The sequence below is a fragment of the Haliotis rubra genome, unplaced genomic scaffold (assembly GCF_003918875.1).
Source record: "Haliotis rubra isolate DU_JTF1 unplaced genomic scaffold, ASM391887v1 Scf11, whole genome shotgun sequence".
Taxonomy (NCBI): Eukaryota; Metazoa; Mollusca; class Gastropoda; order Lepetellida; family Haliotidae; genus Haliotis; species Haliotis rubra.
The window spans coordinates 2,438,026-2,458,433 of record NW_025765003.1 but is presented as its reverse complement, the minus strand read 5'-3'; the positions used below and the strand labels follow the sequence as shown (position 1 = coordinate 2,458,433).

Genomic DNA, 20,408 nt, shown 5'->3' with positions numbered 1-20,408 from the left:
GGGTCCTGTAAGTTTAAGATGTCTGTCTGACCCACTGAAAATTCACAGGACCCATGGAATAAAATTAAACACACATTTCATATTTAACATTTCTTATAATTGGCATTGAAATTATTAACAAACATAAGAAAAATTAAGATAACATAAACAGCAAACAAGTGTCACATCTCACATATAACAACTTCAGTCAAAGTCATTGTGAAATATACAGTCGGACACTGGGGCCGGTGGGTTGTAGACTTCTATCAGACCATTGGCGAATCTGCCGGATTTGTCAGAGGGTCAGACACTATTCGCGAACACTGAGTATGCATTGTATTGATGGAGATGGTAACTGTGGTTTAATTTGGCTTTGAGACTTTCAAGGATTCGACGTATATTTGCTTGTTTTCTGGAATATATAATGTAATTTTCTGACTAAAATTGATATTTTATACTTATCCTGACTCATGCTAATTATGCTTGTCTCCTTCCTCTTGAGAATGATAGTGGAACACTTGAAATCCCTTGAAGTTCCCTTTAAAAAAGCGGACGTAAAATCACTCACCCAGAGTAGCGTCCCTTTCCTCTCTTTGGCGCCCTTTTGGTCACCCGACAGACCATGCCTTGTCACTCTCCGTATGAATGCCCGACACCCGGGATTTACAGGGAAATCCAGAGTGCCATAAGAGTGGAGGTTGGGAGGGCTAACCTCATGAGTCAGGATAAGTATAAAATATCATATTTAGTCAGAAAATTACATATTTTTCCTTATCCTGACTTATGCTAATTATGCTTTCAAAATCCGTCGGAAACGTTGGTGGGTCAGGCCATGTTCTGGATTCACTAGTTGTAGATTTACGTCCTGTATTACCCCCCATGGGAACTTATGACGGCACTGTTGAAGATTCTGTTCTTTCAACTTTTCTCTGATGAGTCTGGGGGGATTTCGTGTGGATTTAGATATACTCATATTCCATTAGTTATCTATTGCAACTCCATCTCTTGATGCGCGCATCAAGTAGAGATGCGACCCTTCTTCATGTACGAGTATGTCCTATACAAGTACAGGGTCTATCACTCATGCTAGTCTGTCCTAGACGTGTGCATGACAATGCTGCCTGTGGTCACTGAAATGGTATTTACAGGATCATTATTCACCTTGTTAAACACAGAGCACTCTTGTTAGATAAAGAGCACTGAAATGCAGGCTTCCAAGGCTTGAATAGTTCTTAGAGATTTACTAGCCATCCTTAAGTACTGTCAGAAATGCTAGAAAAATGCTTTTTAGCCTTAATATCTTTATAAAGGTGATAAATATACTATGTTGTCAATATATCAACTCGCCTATAGTATACCTAATTTTTATTTCAATCGATTTAACATTCCCATGCATTTAAAGGGCAGTTTACAGGACAGAATTTGGTACCAAAACAGCAACTTTAAGATTTTTTCAGAGTTCAACAACAGAAATCTGAAATAGTCTTTACATTTATGCTAATAATACAGGTGGTGTAAAAATATAAATTAACGTTTTTCTTAAACAAATAAATGTTGAATGTTTGTGTTACTTTACTTAATTATCATTTCTTTATTGAAGAAATATTAATATAAATGATAAGTCTTGATAAATAAGTTTCCCGTCATGCATGCACATCTTTATCACGTACAGCGTCCACTATGGCCAACGATTTGCAGTCGATTATTGCAAAGGTTTATAAGTTTTTACTGCTTGAAAAAGACAGAGGTAAACCTTTCATTAGTTTAGAAAGGGTTTATTACAGAACTTGTAGAGCTGTTGGTATGTCTTACCAACGAGTTTACAATATTGTAAACAAATCAGACAAGACAGGGGCCGTCTCAAAAGCAAAACCGGGACGTAAAACCATCCTTGACAACTTTGACAAGGGAGTGCTTAGACGGGCGGTCTACAAACTTTATGAGAAGAAGAATATATATATTCTAAAGAAGCTACACCAGTGACTTCGTTAAATCTTTGGCCAATGTTCACAACTAGATTAAACTGACCGAATTACATCCATATTTTTTCAATGAAATATACTGTTGACATGCAAAACATTTATTAAAACGTTCCACATTTCTACAATCAATCGATAAGATAACACAAGTGATAGGATTCTTTCCAATGTACAGTAATTCGTATGTTTATTTCAAAACAAACACACATACACATAACCAATACGTATACTATACGTACACATATTCAACATTTTGCAGAAAACATCTATTGAGATGGCCCCTCCCCCGAGCGTGTGCTCAGGTGTCAATTTCACCTGTCGATACCGTGCATGCTGATGATGTAACACAGGCAGTTAATGTTTGTATCAAAAAACGTCCCACTACCCCTTATTTTTCTAAGTTTTTGATATTTTCATCAGTAAAAACACATTTTACAGCATGTCTCAAATTTTATTCCCTCGGTCTACATTAGGTAGATGTTTCTTGAAGTGATATTTGTTATTCAAATAACTGTAATACCTCTGAATTTTAAATATAAGTCAAAAAGCATTTTTCTAGCATTTCCGACAGTACTTTAGTTCAGTGAGCAGCCTGATGGTGAAGTCTAATTGCAGTCTGAGTTGACTGGGATCTTGATAAGCTTGAATCCCGTCGTCCAGGTAGATTGCACTGCGTAGACCTCGAAGATGTAAATATGTGACGATGGGCTGGGTCACTCAAGTAAACAACCAGGGGGCCGACGATTTTCCAAACAGTAGAACCTTCCACTGGAAGTGATGTCCGTTGAACAGGAATCGTAGGTATTTCCTTGAGTCTGGATGTATCAGATGTGGAGGTACGCATCTTGCAGATCTATGCTGGAGAGGTAGTCTGCTGGACGAAAGAGATGTCGGAGCTGAGGAAGATGTAACATCTTGAATTTTGCTGGTCTGCGTAGATACACCTGGTTGAACTTCCTCGTGTTGTAAATGAGCTGAAATTTCTCCTTGGAATTCTTCTTCTGTACCAGGAAAATTGGGGAGTAGAAACCGGGCATGATGAGATCTTGATCTATCTCTTCTACTGCCTCTTTCTTGAGCAGGGTCTTGATAGCGTCGTCCAGTTTCTCTACCTGGTCGGCTGCATAGTTGAAGGCCATCGGGTTGCTTGGGAGCGGCGGGGTGGCTTCCAACTGTATCTTGTACCCTCTGCGTAGTATCTGGGACACATAGTCGTCTTGTAGAATTCCCCAATTTTCCCAGTATCGTTGAAGACGTCCACCCACTGTTGAAGGTTGTACAGGAACGGCTGGAGGTGGAAGACTCCAGTCGTTCCGAACCTGGCCTTCAGCACTTGATTCCTCTTGCACCCCTAGGTGCTCGGCCTCTTCCGGGGTTACCTCTAGGAGCTCCGGTTGGGCGACGAAAGGAGCCTTTCCTCCTTTCATGCTGGAATACTTCTTTTATCTGGCTCTCTGAACTCCTGCAAACTTGGATTTGTTGGAGTACTGTTGGGATGTCTGACAAATCACATTAGCCAAGGTGTCGATGGATTTAATCATCATAACCTCCCTCGAGTCGTGAGAGACTTCTCTGGCTTATCGGAGAATATGCCTTCACCTTCTTCTTCTGATTTGGACATCTCTCGCTCTAAGGATCCACGATGACTTGAGTCTCTATGAGATGATCTGTATGAGGAGCTTCACGCAGGCGAGCGATCCTGATGCGATCGTGTATCCTTTCTGGAGTCTTGAGATGATTCTCTAGGTCTTCGTGAAGGTGGGTTTCTGGACGTAGCTTCCCCTCTGTAGGAGTGCCTTCGTGCAGCTTCTCGATGGGCGTCAGAGTCCGATGGAGATGAAGACTCATATCTGCGATATCTATGGGGTTCAGGAGAACGCCTCGATTTCTTCCTGCGGGTGGTGACTTCTAAGCAGCAATCTCTGGAGCGTCTACAGCTGAACTGACGTTGGTAGCGGCGTGTCCAGACTACTCACTTCAGATGGGGAAGATCGTCGTGTCCGTGAGCCTTCGCGCAGGCTTCCCTTGTCATCCGGATGCGGTGGAGAGAGTGTAGAACCTTCACTCAATCTAGTAGTCGTTGTAGAGGTCTTCATAGCAGCCTTCTCCTGAGCGAAGCGACGTTCCACAGCATCATCTGGTCTGTACACTGTTGCATGAACAGTCCCAGGTTGAAGTTCTGCGTTGTCTGAAGAGACTGCTGCAGGGATGATGCATCTGATACTGAAGAGACGTCATCTAAGGCTCACTACACTTGTGAAGAGTTGACGCTGCTGCTATCTCCGGTACCCGATGTCTGCGTTGATAGAAGGTTTTCTGTCAATGTCTGCGTTGATAACAATGCCGATGTAGCTGTAGAAGCAGGCTTCGTCTTCTTACTGACGATGGAGACTTCCGGTATGAGGATGGGTGGATCATCATAAACATCTGCTTCTTCCGGAGGAACAACCTCGGCTGAGAAAGACCTCGTCTTCTGCGTAGAGCTGAGCATATACTTCGATGAAGTCTTCAAGGTAGTAGCCTTCTTCTTCTGCGTAGAAGATGATTTAGCTTTCTTCATCTGCGACGAGGTCAGCTCAGTAGGCGATGATATCTTATGGCCTCCGGCCTTCACCACTGGTACATCGAACTGCTCCCGAGAAACGTTCGGCAATTCACTGGAATTATGAATGTCTGCAGCAGCGGTTAACACACGGTTATCAGCTCAATCACTCGATTTAGACATGACTTGTGAATACCTACGTACCCAGTCCTTAGCACGTCTATGGATGGAAAAAAGGTTATTAGTAAATTCAACAGAGGTTAAATTTACACAAAACTTACAGCGAGAGCTGAATGAACATGAAATAGTGCATTTAGGACATAATAAATGAGGGTCAGCCGCAGACACTCTGTACCTACAACGAATACAGGTTTTCATCAAATGTAAACACAATGAAAACACAAGTCAAACATCGGAAAATTTAGATCAAATTTCAAACCATAATGTAGAATATAATCCTAAAAACCGTATACAGCAATAATTTTGATGTAAGGTCCGAAAATATAAAACGATATGTGCCGTATAGGGACCCAGGTGCTCTCACAACCGTCCTCAAGGGCGAAGAAGGAGAGAGTGACAAGGCATGGTCGGTCAGGTGACCAAAAGGGCGCCAAAGGGAGGAAAGGGACGCTACTCTGGGTGAGTGATTTTACATCCGCTTTTTTAAAGGGAACTTCAAGGGATTTCAAGTGTTCCACTATCATTCGCAAGGGGAAGGAGACAAGCATAATTAGCATGAGTCAGGATAAAGAAAAATTATTCCTTTGTTATGATAAATATCAAGTTCAAAACATCATTACGTTTTTCATGAAAGCCCAAAAGGACTGTTTTCGGATCCATGTTTATAGTAGTGTCTGTTTTATCTTCAATCCAATTTAAAAGGTCTTGCCACAGCCTATTTACGTATCTGCATTCAAACATCAAATGAACAATGGTTTCTTTTTCAGCCTTGCAAAAAGTACATAGTGGTGATTCTATTATATTATAATTGTATAGGTCTTTATTGGTTGTGAGAATTTTTCCTTAGTGTTATGAAAAGCTCTAAATGGTATAAAATGATAGGTATTTCATAAGTCAGGTAGAAAATTGTGATGAAGGTCTTTTTCCCCATTTACATTGATATCCTAAACTTGGAATAGATTTAACCTTGTTTAGTAGTGTTGCGTTGGAAATATTGCAGCCTTTCTTATTTTCATAGAGTATTTTTACATTCGAGTTAATAAAAGGTAAATGTCTTTGCTTTGTCAGTATGGTAGCTTCTTGTTTTGAATATTGTTTTATTGAAGATAATATTCCCGCATATTCTAAGAAATTTGTCTCTACTCTATACATCTGTTTAAACTCAGTGAAAGACAGAAAGGATTCATCATCTTTTAGTACGTCATTTAAGTAGTGTTCATATAATATAGATTTGTTTCCAATTTTCATATTGTTATTTGCCCAAATATAGTGTTTACAAAAGTCGGATTTCATATATGGGTACCGTTCTTGTAAATCAGGCCAAGCTTCCAGAACATCTTTCCAGAAAAGGTTTTTAAGTTTTGGGATGATGTGTGTTTTCAGGTAATTTGAGCCCATTTCTATTGGGTTTGTATTTTTTACCGTGTTATTTAGGATATTGTTGAATTTAGAGTTTGTTGTAAATAACCTTCTTATCCATGATATTTTTTTAGATTTTATAGTTTCTAGTATATATCTGGAACTTTCAAGCTGCCTTCTTCATAGTTTCTGATTATCTTTTAATTTTGTCTGGTTTGCCTCTCCAAATAAATCACGAAGATCTTTCTGGCGTTGATAGTAGGTCTTCTGTCAATGTCTGCGTTGATAACAATGCCGATGTAGCTGTAGAAGCAGGCCGTCTTCTTACTGACGATGGAGACTTCAGGTATGAGGATGGGTGGATCATCATAAACATCTGCTTCTTCGGAGGAACAACCTCGGCTGAAAGACCTGGCGTCTTCTGCGTAGAGAGCTGAGGCATATACTTCGATGAAGTCTTCAAGGTAGTAGCCCTTCTTCTGGCGTAGAAGATGATTTAGCTTTCTTCATCTGCGGCATTTAGGTCAGCTCAGTAAGGCGAAGATCTCTTATGGCCTCCGGCCTTCACCACTAATTTTTATCGAACTGCTCAGCGTTCGGCAATTCACTGGAATTATGAATGTCTGCAGCAGCGGCTAACACCACGGTTATCAGCTCAATCACTCGATTTAGACATGACTTGTGAATACCTCGTACCCAGTCCTTATGCGTCTATGGATGGAAAAAAGGTTATTAGTAAATTCAACAGAGGTTAAATTTACACAAAACTTTAGCGAGAGCTGAATGAACATGAAATAGTGCATTTAGGACATAATAAATGAGGGTCAGCCGCAGACACTCTGAACCTACAAGCGAATACAGGTTTTCATCAAATGTAAACACAATGAAAACACAAGTCAAACATAGGAAAATTTAGATCAAATTTCAAACCATAATGTAGAATATAATCCTAAAAACCGTTATGCAGCAATAATTTTGATGTAAGGTCCAAAAATATAAAACGATATGTGCCGTATAGGGACCCAGGTGCTCTCACAACCGTCCTCAAGGGCGAAGAAGGAGAGAGTAACAAGGCATGGTCGGTCAGGTGACCAAAAGGGCGCCAAAGGGAGGAAAGGAGGGACGCTACTCTGGGTGAGTGATTTTATGTCCGCGTTTTTAAAGGGAACTTCAAGGGATTTCAAGTGTTCCACTATCATTGGCAAGGGGAAGGAGACAAGCATAATTAGCATGAGTCAGGATAAAGAAAAATTATTCCTTTGTTATGATAAATATCAAGTTCAAAACATCATTCGTTTTCATGAAAGCCCAAAAGGACTGTTTTGGGATCCATGTTTATAGTAGTGTCTGTTTTATCTTCAATCCAATTTAAAAGGTCTTGCCACAGCCTATTTACGTATCTGCATTCAAACACCAAATGAACAATGGTTTCTTTTTCAGCCTTGCAAAAAGTACATAGTGGTGATTCTATTATATTATAATTGTATAGGTCTTTATTGGTTGTGAGAATCTTTCCTTAGTGTTGTGAAAAGCTCTAAATGGTATAAAATGATAGGTATTTCATAAGTCAGGTAGAAAATTGTGATGAAGGTCTTTTTCCCATTTACATTGATATCCTAAACTTGGAATAGATGTAACCTTGTTTAGTAGCGTTGTGTTGGAAATATTGCAGCCTTTCTTATTTTCATAGAGTATTTTTACATTCGGGTGAATAAAGGGTAAATGTCTTTGCTTTGTCAATATGGTAGCTTCTTGTTTTGAATATTGTTTTATTGAAGATAATATTCCCAAAGATATTCTAAGAAATTTGTCTCTACTCTATACATCTGTTTAAACTCAGTGAAAGACAGAAAGGATTCATCATCTCTTTTAGTGCGTCATTTTAAGTAGTGTTCATATAATATAGATTTGTTTCCAATTTTCATATTGTTATTTGCCCAAATATAGTGTTTGCAAAAGTCTGATTTCATATAAGAATTACCGTTCTTGTAAATCAGGCAAAGCTTCCAGAACATCTTTCCAGGAAAGGTTTTTAAGTTTTGGGATGATGTGTGTTTTCAGGTAATTTGAGCCCATTTCTATTGGGTTTGTATTTTTTACCGTGTTATTTAGGATATTGTTGAATTTAGAGTTTGTTGTAAATAACCTTCTTATCCATGATATTTTTTTAGATTTTATAGTTTCTAGTATATCTGGAACTTTCAAGCGCCTTCTTCATAGTTTCTGATTATCTTTTAATTTTGTCTGGTTTGCCTATCCAAATAAATGCGAAGATCTTTTTCTGGATTATTTGAATTATATTCATTTTGGGGTTTGGTAGTGAGGAAAATAGATGATTGAGTGTGGGCAATATTAGGCTTTTCAGGATAGTTATTCTGCCGAATGGTGTTATATCTCTTAGTAACCAAAGTTTATAGTTTGTTTCCACCATTTCTGCCTTATTATGTTGAAATAAGATACCTAGCGGTTTGAAAGGTTTTTGCATCCAGTCCAGATTATAGTCTCTGCAATACTGTGTACTTGAGAATTGTTTAGAACCTATCCACACTACTTTAGTTTTATCAATGTTTATTTTCAGACCAGAGAAGGATGCATATTGTTTAAGTACTTCTCATGTTGTTTGAAAAAAACGTTCAGACCCGTCTAAGATTATAGTTGTATCGTCTGCAAACTGTGTTAGCAAATATGCTAAGTCAAGCATTTTTATCCCTTTTATATTGTCATTTTGACGTAACATGTGAGCAAGCATTTCTGCGACTATGAGAAATAGATATGGCGATAGAGGATCACCTTGTCTACAGCCTCTAGTAATGTGGAAGAAGTCTAATGCATAACCATTTATTGAAACGCTAGAATTTATGTTATTGTAAAATGTTTAAATCCAGTGTTTGATTGATGATGGTCCAAAATTAAAAAAGTTAAGACATTTCTCAATAAAAGACCATTCCATGGAATCGAGAGCTTCTTGTATATTCATTGTTGTATTGTTCTAAGATGCTGATGTACCTCAAACATATAGTATCTTCAGTGGTCTTGTAGGAGAAATTTTACTTAAAGTACTAACAGCTCATAGATAGGACTTGACTGACTGAGTTTAGTTTTACGCCGCTTTTAGCAATATTCAAGCAATATCACGGCGGGGAACACCAGAAATTGGCTTCACACATTGTGCCCATGTGGGGAATCGAACCCGGGTCTTTGGCGTGACGAGCCAACGCTTTAACCACTAGGCTACCCCACCGCCCCTCATAGATAGGAAGATAGACAAAAGGCACAAACAATTGAAACTCATTACATGAAGGTGAGCATATAGAAGTTACAAAGCCTATACCTTTCTGAAATACTCTGCTTTTTGAATTCGGCGAATCATCTGCATTATGATGTCCCTGCTCAATACAACCATGTCAGCCTGTGTGAAGCGGTGTCCTCTGAAATATACAATCATTGGAATAATATACACAAAGAACTTAATCAAGCACCCCTGTATTTTTGTCATGATAGGTTTTCAAAACCTCCTTGTTGTGACAATGATGGAAAAACAGTTTTTCTGACCCGCATGATCCTTTGACCCACAGATTTGCTTACAAAACCATGTCTGTACAAGTATGTTCCTGGAATGTTTAATGTGAATTTATTGGTGAATGAGAAAATTCAAAATGTCATCTTGCATGTCTTACACAATTCAAAGTAAATACCCAGTGTAACCTCCAAGTGACTGTATGACAGCCAGCACTCTCCTCCTCATAACCCCTGTCAGCCTCCTGATCCTCTGAATGGGCAGTCTACGCCACACCTCATGTAAAGCAGCTTCCAATTGGGCCAGGTTCTGTACAGGAAGATCCCTTTGTTGCACACAACGCCCAATCATGTCCCAGATATGCTCCAAAGGGTTAAGATCGGAGGTCATTCAATCGTGAGATATGTCAGGGGTGCTTAACTAAGTTCTTTGTGTATATTATTAAACACTTCCTTGTACAAATTCCTTGTTCCCAGTAAACACAATCCTAAGGATATGTGTCCTTTACTAAACAGAGCTTGGGCCAATAGGCAGTCTTTGCAAGCTCATTCAAGACATGTGCCCTTGTGTGTGGTCAACTCTTGAACGCGTCATCCTGTGTGTGATCAACTCACTAACACATCATCTGTCTGTGATCAACACGCAAACATGTGCCCTTGTGTGTGGTCAACTCTTGAACGTGTCATCCTGTGAGTGATCAACTCACTAACACAACATCTGTCTGTGATCAACACGCAAACATATGCCCTGTGTGTGGTCAACTCTTGAACGTGTCATCGTGTGTGTGATCAACTCACTAACACATCATCTGTCTGTGATCAACACGCAAACATGTGTTCGTCTGTGGTTAACACATGTGAACCTGTTGCGTCAGGCTGTGTTGAACACACAAACATGTTCATCTGTGGCAGTTTCAGCAAACAGCGGTTCTTTATCCACCTACCCAACTGATGTAGTTCGGTTCCCTATCTTGTCAAAGTCTTCATAAGTCAGCTTGTGGTTAGTTTCCTCCAGTTGGGCTTTCAAAATATTAATCCGTTCTTCTTTTGTTGGCAGGTGAAAGTAACACCTCATGTAAAGCCTAATATAAGATAGAAAGCCTCATATAAGATAGATGACCAAACTATGCCATTACATATTTCAATATCTCTGTCCAGCACTGTCATTCCATAAATGAGAAAACCTTCCAACACTAAGCCCTTAGACCTATAAAATCATACTTTCGTTTTATCTGTAGTTTTAGACAGACAAATGGAAACATCAAACCCAAAACAAAAAGTCCTTTTCTGCCTCACTCAGCATTATTCCAGATGTGACAGGACAAATATTTGACATTACAGTCTGAAGGAGTCAGTGAGTATAGTTTTTACGCCGCTCTCAGCAATATTCCAGTAATATCATGGCAGGGGAACACCAGTAATATCATGGCAGGGGAACACCAGTAATATCATGGCAGGGGAACACCAGTAATATCATGGCAGGGGAACACCAGTAATATCATGGCGGGGGAACACCAGTAATATCATGGCGGGGGAACACCAGTAATATCATGGCAGGGAACACCAGTAATATCATGGCGCGGGGAACACCAGTAATATCATGGCGGGGAACACCAGTAATATCATGGTGGGGAACACCAGTAATATCATGGCGGGGAACACCAGTAATATCATGGCGGGGGAACACCAGTAATATCATGGCGGGGAACACCAGTAATATCATGGCAGGGGAACACCAGTAATATCATGGCGGGGAACACCAGTAATATATCATGAGGGGAACACCAGTAATATCATGGCGGGGAACACCAGTAATATCATGGCAGGGGAACACCAGTAATATCATGGCGGGGGAACACCAGTAATATCATGGCGGGGGAACACCAGTAATATCATGGCAGGGGAACACCAGTAATATCATGGCGGGGGAACACCAGTAATATCATGGCGGGGGAACACCAGTAATATCATGGCAGGGGAACACCAGTAATATCATGGCGGGGAACACCAGTAATATCATGGCGGGGAACACCAGTAATATCATGTAGGGGAACACCAGTAATATCATGGCGGGGGAACACCAGTAATATCATGGCAGGGGAACACCAGTAATATCATGGCGGGGGAACACCAGTAATATCATGGCGGGGGAACACCAGTAATATCATGGCAGGGGAACACCAGAAATCAGCTTCACACATTGAACCCATGTGGGAAATCGAACCCTGGTCTTCAGCATGACAAGCAAAGGGCTCAACCACTCGGCTACAGCACCGCCCTGCATTCTGTGGGAGCATGATGACACACCATAAAGCTGCCAAACCTGACCACCTGATCCACTTAGTTACCTGTGGTGATCATGATAGATTGATGGGGGTCAGTTATAAGTAAGAGACCCTATGCTATCAAGGATCAAGACATAAACTTATCTCTAGATTATATCAAACAGCACATCCAGTTAACAGAGATGAGTTTAGGCACAGTGCACCACACAGTTACCTTCTCCTTAATGATGACTGAAGATGCCAGGGAGTTTGTGTGATACACACAACCATCGTCTCACGTGGCTGAGACTCCATCTGCACCATCAGCTCACAGTGAATGCGCCTCAATCGGTCGTCTGAATGATATATCCTTTCAAAATCCTCAATGATGATGACACTGTCCTTTTTCTCACTTGCCATCCTGAAGAGTTCTTGAACATTCCTGCAAGAGGGAGTGAGTGATTGAGTGATTGAGTGAGTGAGTGAGGTTTTACGCTGCTATTAGCAATATTCCAGCAACATCACAGCTGGGGACACCAGAAATGTGCTTCACATATTAATTGTACCTATGTTGCAAATATATTAGCCCTGTCTTCAGCATGATGTAAACATTTGGCTACCCAGCCCACCTCATCGCAATCACTACACATTGGTCAATAATTCTGTGAACTCTAGCACATTTGCATATACCGACTGCTGAATCTAACTTAACACGGTATTTCTTAACATCTGCAATAACAATTGGTAAGCTGAAACATTTTTGCTCAAGACTGACTAGTATGCGCATGCGCGTCTCTCTCTCACGTAACCCCTAAGTCAGGAAGATGGTTCATGGAATTACACTCAAACTTCACCTTACAGGTAAGTCTTGCTTAATTTTGTAATTATACTGATTCTGAACTAGTTGGCATTAACAGCAATTAAGTGCATTCGGATATGTACAGTATCTAATCATGTTGTTACATGCCGATGGAGATTATTCAAAGTTTATTTGTAGTGATTATAAGTGGTAACAAATAACTTTGACAATAACGGGTCTGAGAATCGAAACGTCGCTCTATGCAATAAACAAGAAGTTGTCATCCATAAAGATGTATGCCTCATCTATGACTAGAATGCTCGTCTAATATATAAAGGTATATCACAGTTAGATTTAATAAGAACTGTTATTAGAGTTACCTCCCCTGGTTTACCAATTTTAACACGTTTCAGGTATGGACGGTTTCTTGAAGCTGTTTAGCGATATGAGAAAGAGTGAGTGAGGGAGTACTATTCTCAAAAATATACAAAAATCTCACAACTCTACAACGCATTGCACCACTTAGGAACAACTTACATCATGAAACTATGTACAATGTGTTGGAGAGAGCGAGTGATTATGGTTTGACGACACTTTTAGCAATATTCCAGCAATATCACGGCGGGGGACACCAGAAATGGGCTTCACACATTGTACCCATGTGGGGAATCGAACCCAAGTCTTCAGCGTGACGAGCCAACGCTTTAACCACTAGGCTACCCCACCACCCCCGTGAAGTTAGAAATAACGACGTAGCTGCTGAAGCTGTTTATTATTGTAAGGGGCAGAGTATGAGGTGGGTCTTTGGCGTTTATGAGCCAACACCTTAACCACCGGCCCTATAAGAAAAAGACATAGAGGAGATGCAAGTATTTTCACAACCTAACTTGCTTCTAATCTTATTGTCAAGTGTGGATTGGGTATCAGAAAATTTGAAATTCCTGTCACCTATATAAACTATTTAAGATTCAAGAAGGAAACACAGGCCTTAAGACATCCAACAGTGACAGATTCTGATCTGGATAATACTGGAACACATTACTGGACTTATTTCACCCGTTGTATTGCACTGCATCTAAAGAAGAGTGTCATAATATTATTGGTAAATCGCTCATTGATTTTGTATGGTGATTTCCTGGTTTCACAATTTGTATGCACAGATTTCTGGGTTCATCTTTGTAATGTTTTCCAACCTGGCCATTGAGCATGAGCACCTACCCGTGAAGGTCCGGGTTAGAATATTGGCCTTCAGTAACCCATGCTTGTCGTAAGAGGCGACTAACAGGATCGGGTGGTCAGGCTCGCCGACTTGGTTGACACATGTCATCGGTTCCCAACTGCGCAGATCGATGCTCATGCTGTTGATCACTGGATTGTCTGGTCCAGAGTCGAATATTTACAGACCGCCGCCATATAGCTGGAATATTGCTGAGTGCGGCGTAAAATTAAACTCACTCACTCACTCAGCATGAGCACCTAATTGATTTAGCTGCCTCTTATGACAAGCATAGATCATCATCATCAAATGAGATGAACACCAGCCTCATGACTAAAGGGGTGCATGGCTAACCTACATACCGTTCTTCATCAGGTGCGGACTTGGTCATGAAATCGTATACAGACAACTTGAAGAAAGTAACTTCCGGAATCATAGAGGCACAAGCTCTCAGTGCCATTGTTTTCCCCGTCCCTGGATGCTGAAACAATAAGCACTTCTAGATTCATGTTCCCCCATGCAACCACTTCGTAGATCCCTAGATTCTTCTAACAAACATTTACCCAATGCAACCACTTGTTAGATCCCTAGATTCTTCTAACACACATTTTCCCCATGCAACCACATCTTAGATCCCTAGATTCTTCCAACTCACATTTCCCGATTGCAACCACTTCTTAGATCTCTAGATTCTTCTAACACACATTTCCCGATTGCAACCACTTCTTAGATCCCTAGATTCTTCTAACACACATTTTCCTAATGCAATCACTTCTTAGATCCATAGATTCTTCTAACACACATTTTCCTAATGCAACCACTTCGTAGATCCCTAGATTCTTCTAACACACATTTCTTAATGCAACCACTTCGTAGATCTCAAGATTCTTCTAACACACATTTTCCTAATGCAATCACTTCTTAGATCCATAGATTCTTATAACACACATTTTCCCCATGCAACCACTTCGTAGATCCCTAGATTCTTCTAACACACATTTTCCTAATGCAATCACTTCTTAGATCCCTAGATTTTTCTAAAACACATTTTCCTAATGCAATCACTTCTTAGATTCCTAGATTCTTCTAACACACATTTTTCTCATGCAACCACTTCTTAGATCCCTAGATTCTTATAACACACATATCCGCAATGCAACCACTTCTTAGATCCCTAGATTCTTCTAACACACATATCCCCAATGCAACCACTTCTTAGATCCCTAGATTCTTCTAACACACATTTTTCCAATGCAACCACTTCTTAGATCCCTAGATTCTTATAACACACATTTCCCCAAAGCAACCACTTCTTATATCCCTAGATGCTTCTAACACACATTTTTCCAATGCAACCACTTCTTAGATCCATAGATTCTTCTAACACACATTTTCCCCATGCAACCACTTCGTAGATCCCTAGATTCTTCTAACACACATTTTCCCCATGCAACCACTTCGTAGATCCCTTGATTCTTCTAAAACACATTTTCCTAATGCAATCACTTCTTAGATCCCTAGATTCTTCTAACACACATTCCCCTAATGCAACCACTTCTTAGATCCCTAGATTCTTATAACACACGTATCCCCAATGCAACCACTTCTTAGATCCCTAGATTCTTCTAACACACATTTTTCCAATGCAACCACTTCTTAGATCCCTAGCTTCTTATAACACACATTTCCCCAAAGCAACCACTTCTTATATCCCTAGATTCTTCTAACATACATTTTTCTAATGCAACCACTTCTTAGATCCCTAGATTCTTATAACACACATATCCGCAATGCAACCACTTCTTAGATCCCTAGATTCTTCTAAAACACATTTTTCCAATGCAACCACTTCTTAGATCCCTAGATTCTTCCAACACACACTTCCCCAATGCAACCACTTCTTAGATCCCTAGATTCTTCTAACACACATTTTTCCAATGCAATAACTTCTTAGATCCATAGATTCTTATAACACACATATCCGCAATGCAACCACTTCTTAGATCCCTAGATTCTTATAACACACATTTTCCTAATGCAATCACTACTTAGATCCCTAGATTCTTTTAACACACATTTTCTTAATGCAACCACTTCTTAGATCCCTAGATTCTTCTAACACACATTTTCTTAATGCAACCACTTCTTAGATCCCTAGATTCTTCTAACACACATTTTCTTAATGCAACCACTTCTTAGATTCCTAGATTCTTCTAACACACATTTTTCTCATGCAACCACTTCTTAGATCCCTAGATTCTTCTAACACACATATCCGCAATGCAACCACTTCTTAGATCCCTAGATTCTTCTAACACACATTTTTCCAATGCAACCACTTCTTAGATCCCTAGCTTCTTATAACACACATTTCCCCAAAGCAACCACTTCTTATATCCCTAGATTCTTCTAACATACATTTTTCTAATGCAACCACTTCTTAGATCCCTAGATTCTTATAACACACATATCCGCAATGCAACCACTTCTTAGATCCCTAGATTCTTCTAAAACACATTTTTCCAATGCAACCACTTCTTAGATCCCTAGATTCTTCCAACACACACTTCCCCAATGCAACCACTTCTTAGATCCCTAGATTCTTCTAACACACATTTTTCCAATGCAATAACTTCTTAGATCCATAGATTCTTATAACACACATATCCGCAATGCAACCACTTCTTAGATCCCTAGATTCTTATAACACACATTTTCCTAATGCAATCACTACTTAGATCCCTAGATTCTTTTAACACACATTTTCTTAATGCAACCACTTCTTAGATCCCTAGATTCTTCTAACACACATTTTCTTAATGCAACCACTTCTTAGATCCCTAGATTCTTCTAACACACATTTTCTTAATGCAACCACTTCTTAGATTCCTAGATTCTTCTAACACACATTTTTCTCATGCAACCACTTCTTAGATCCCTAGATTCTTCTAACACACATATCCGCAATGCAACCACTTCTTAGATCCCTAGATTCTTCTAACACACATTTTTCCAATGCAATCACTTCTTAGATCCCTAGATTCTTCTAACACACATATCCCTAATGCAACCACTTCTTAGATCCCTAGATTTTTCTAACACACATTTTCCTAATGCAACCACTTCTTAGATCCCTAGATTCTTCTAACACACATTTTCCTAATGCAACCACTTCTTAGATCCTTAGATTCTTCTAACACACATTTTCTTAATGCAACCACTTCTTAGATTCCTAGATTTTTCTAATGCACATTTTCTTAATGCAACCACTTCTTAGATTCCTAGATTTTTCTAATGCACATTTTCTTAATGCAACCACTTCTTAGATTCCTAGATTTTTCTAATGCACATTTTCTTAATGCAACCACTTCTTAGATTCCTAGATTTTTCTAATGCACATTTTCTTAATGCAACCACTTCTTAGATTCCTAGATTTTTCTAACACACATTTTCTTAATGCAACCACTTCTTAGATTCCTAGATTTTTCTAATGCACATTTTCTTAATGCAGCCACTTCTTAGATTCCTAGATTTTTCTAACACACATTTTCTTAATGCAGCCACTTCTTAGATTCCTAGATTTTTCTAACACACATTTTCTTAATGCAACCACTTCTTAGATTCCTAGATTTTTCTAACACACATTTTCCTAATGCAGCCACTTCTTAGATTCCTAGATTTTTCTAACACACATTTTCTTAATGCAGCCACTTCTTAGATTCCTAGATTTTTCTAACACACATTTTCTTAATGCAGCCACTTCTTAGATTCCTAGATTTTCTAACACACATTTTCTTAATGCAGCCACTTCTTAGATTCCTAGATTTTTTCTAACACACATTTTCTTAATGCAGCCACTTCTTAGATTCCTAGATTTTCTAACACACATTTTTCTTAATGCAGCCACTTCTTAGATTCCTAGATTTTTCTAACACACATTTTCTTAATGCAGCCACTTCTTAGATTCCTAGATTTTTCTAACACACATTTTCTTAATGCAGCCACTTCGTAGATCCCTAGATTCTTCTAATGCACATTTCCCCCATGCAGCCACTTCTTAGATCCCTAGATTTTTCTAACACACATTTTCTTAATGCAGCCACTTCTTAGATCCCTAGATTTTTCTAACACACATTTTCTTAATGCAGCCACTTCTTAGATTCCTAGATTTTTCTAACACACATTTTCTTAATGCAGCCACTTCTTAGATTCCTAGATTTTTCTAATGCACACATCCCTAATGCTGCTATGATCCCTAGATTCTCCTGAAACATGTGTTATATAAGAATAACTATCAAATTGTGACAGACACCAGGCAATCCTGAAAAAGGTTAGAGTATCCTGCTTCACTGGTGGCACCCACAAATGCAAAGGCAAGTGAGTAAGAAACTAGGGTCCCTTTCCTCAAAGCGATCGTAGCACTACGACAGTCGTAAGCCTATGTTAAAGTATGGGAGTTACGTTCACCTTTGCGCTACGATCGTTTTGTGGAACGGGGCCTAGGTTACTAGGAGTTGTTTACCAAGTAAATAAGAACAGTTCAGTATTTGGTCACTTACCCCAAAAATCAGCAGATGCCTTGGCATCCGATAACGCTCTGAAATGTCACAATATTAAATCACAACATTGATAATATCAAGGTCCAAGTCAAAATAGGGATTTCACATGGTATACATGATAAATTTGTTTTCTCTTGTTCATTCACGCAAAGCAAAACAATTACATGTACTTTTTTTACTACCTGAACCAAAAATGAGCTAACCCCTTTCTACAGACAGCCTTTTTAGGTCCTCAAAATTTGGCTTATTTACAGTCATATATACACTTATATAAACAATGGTGTTTTTAATAGCTACGTTATTGGTCTCACTTTCGAAATCCTGTGATTACCTTGGCAAATGCATTTTGCATGTGCTTCTCCAGGTGCCGGTGGAAGTGGGGTCGCCCAGTGGTTAAAGTGTTTACTCTTCACTCGGGTTCAATTCCCCACATGGATACAATGAGTGAAACCCATGGTGTCCCCTGCTGTGATATTGCTGGAATATTGCTAAAAGCTGGGTCAAACTCTCACTCTCTCTCGAGGTGAGGTGAGGTGAGGTGAAATTGGGTTTAACGTCGTGCTTGAGAATATTTCGCTCACATGACGACGTGCATGCGTGTGTATGTGTGTGTGCGGCTGCTTGTACTAGCCCAGACTGAAGCTGGTTTTATAGTGCCAGCCCACTGAGATACCATGCCGCAGTGAAGCATGAATACCCCACTCAGACACATTATACTGACTCCGAGCCGACCAGTCCTTGTTGTACCAATTAATGCCGAGCGCCAGGCAGGGACCAACAAGAACCATATTTTAACGTCTTTTGGTATGACGCGGTCGGGGATCGAACCCGCGACCTTCCGCTCTCCGGGCGGACGCTCTAACCACTACACCACGGAGGCGGTCCTTCTCTCGAGATGCAGAAGAACATACATGAGAGTATTGTAAAAGTAATCCTATCTTGTCAAATGCCTGAATTAAGTATTTGAGAGAGTGTTTGTCCTTCTACCTACTGATTTGTCTCATTTCTAATCTGATTGTATGCACTTTTGCAAACATTATTCCCATGATTACCTAACGAATCAATGATCATATCTACATTTCATGCATGCATGCATGGTTGAATAATACTGTCCCCAAAATGTACGATGGGAAACAGTAGCTTGGACTTCATTAGTTTCAAACTGATGATCCAAATTTCAATTTTGTCATTTTTCAGTTTGAGGATGTTAGTTATCATCAAACTTTAAATGTTGATTTCTCGAAACAAACTTAAGTTTTTACTCAAATTTCAAACTGAGTTTGACAATTTAAAACAGCTGAATTTTAACTCAGCTGCATTTTTAAAATTAAAAAGGCCCAAACAACTTCAGTATTCTATTCACCAAACTCAAATTGTCTACTATGTTTGACTTTAATATCGATTTCAGTTCATTCTGGGAAATGCGTTTTCTCAAATTTGAGTAAAAACTATAACTTGAGTCTCAAAACTCAAGACTTAAGTTTCGTTTCAAGAAATCGGGGCCAGATTGTGATTCTCAGGAATGTCTCCTTAACTGAGGATGGTGGCTGTAGTTTGAATCCAACAGAGGTGTGAATCATCAGCATACAGATGAAAACTGAGATTATGAGATTTGCAATTCTTTAAATAGGCAGGGTGTGTATACAGGGGGCACTGGGGTAGCCTAGTGGTTAAAGTGTTCGCTTATCATGTCGAAGACCCAGGTTCGATTCCCCACATGGGTACAATGTGTGAAGGTCATTTCTGGTGTACCCTGGAATATTACCAAAAGCCGCGTAAAATTAAACTCACTCACTCATATAGGGAAAAGCACTGGGTCAAGAACAGATCCCTGTGGTACTCTATTTCATGCCTGATACCAAGTAGTATGGATCAATCAAATAGATAAATATTCATTTTCATTTTTGCTTGATTTTTTGTTTGTTGTTAAAGCCAAACTGAAAAACATGTAATTGTGGCTTGTATATATTGAAGTCTGAAACTTCTCGGAATCTTCTCCTAACTCTGAAGATATT

General features: G+C 39.5%; 1 protein-coding gene and 1 long non-coding RNA gene across 2 annotated transcripts in view; one reads left to right on the top strand and one right to left on the bottom strand.

Moving 5' to 3' along the window:
• LOC124284475 (vacuolar protein sorting-associated protein 4A-like) overlaps nt 1–20,408 on the bottom strand; it is a 32,415-nt gene that overhangs the window by 2,980 nt on the left and 9,027 nt on the right. The window contains exons 6-10 of the mRNA XM_046720557.1: nt 18,394–18,431; nt 14,197–14,315; nt 12,055–12,261; nt 10,500–10,637; nt 9,371–9,467 (exon numbers count right to left, since the gene is read on the bottom strand). Of these exons, the coding sequence (XP_046576513.1) occupies nt 9,371–9,467; nt 10,500–10,637; nt 12,055–12,261; nt 14,197–14,315; nt 18,394–18,431 (599 nt within the window). The remainder of the gene's footprint in view (nt 1–9,370; nt 9,468–10,499; nt 10,638–12,054; nt 12,262–14,196; nt 14,316–18,393; nt 18,432–20,408) is intronic.
• On the top strand, nt 6–18,808 carry LOC124284495. Its single transcript, XR_006900569.1, has 3 exons — nt 6–20; nt 4,267–4,269; nt 18,592–18,808. It is a non-coding gene; the product is annotated as an uncharacterized LOC124284495 (long non-coding RNA).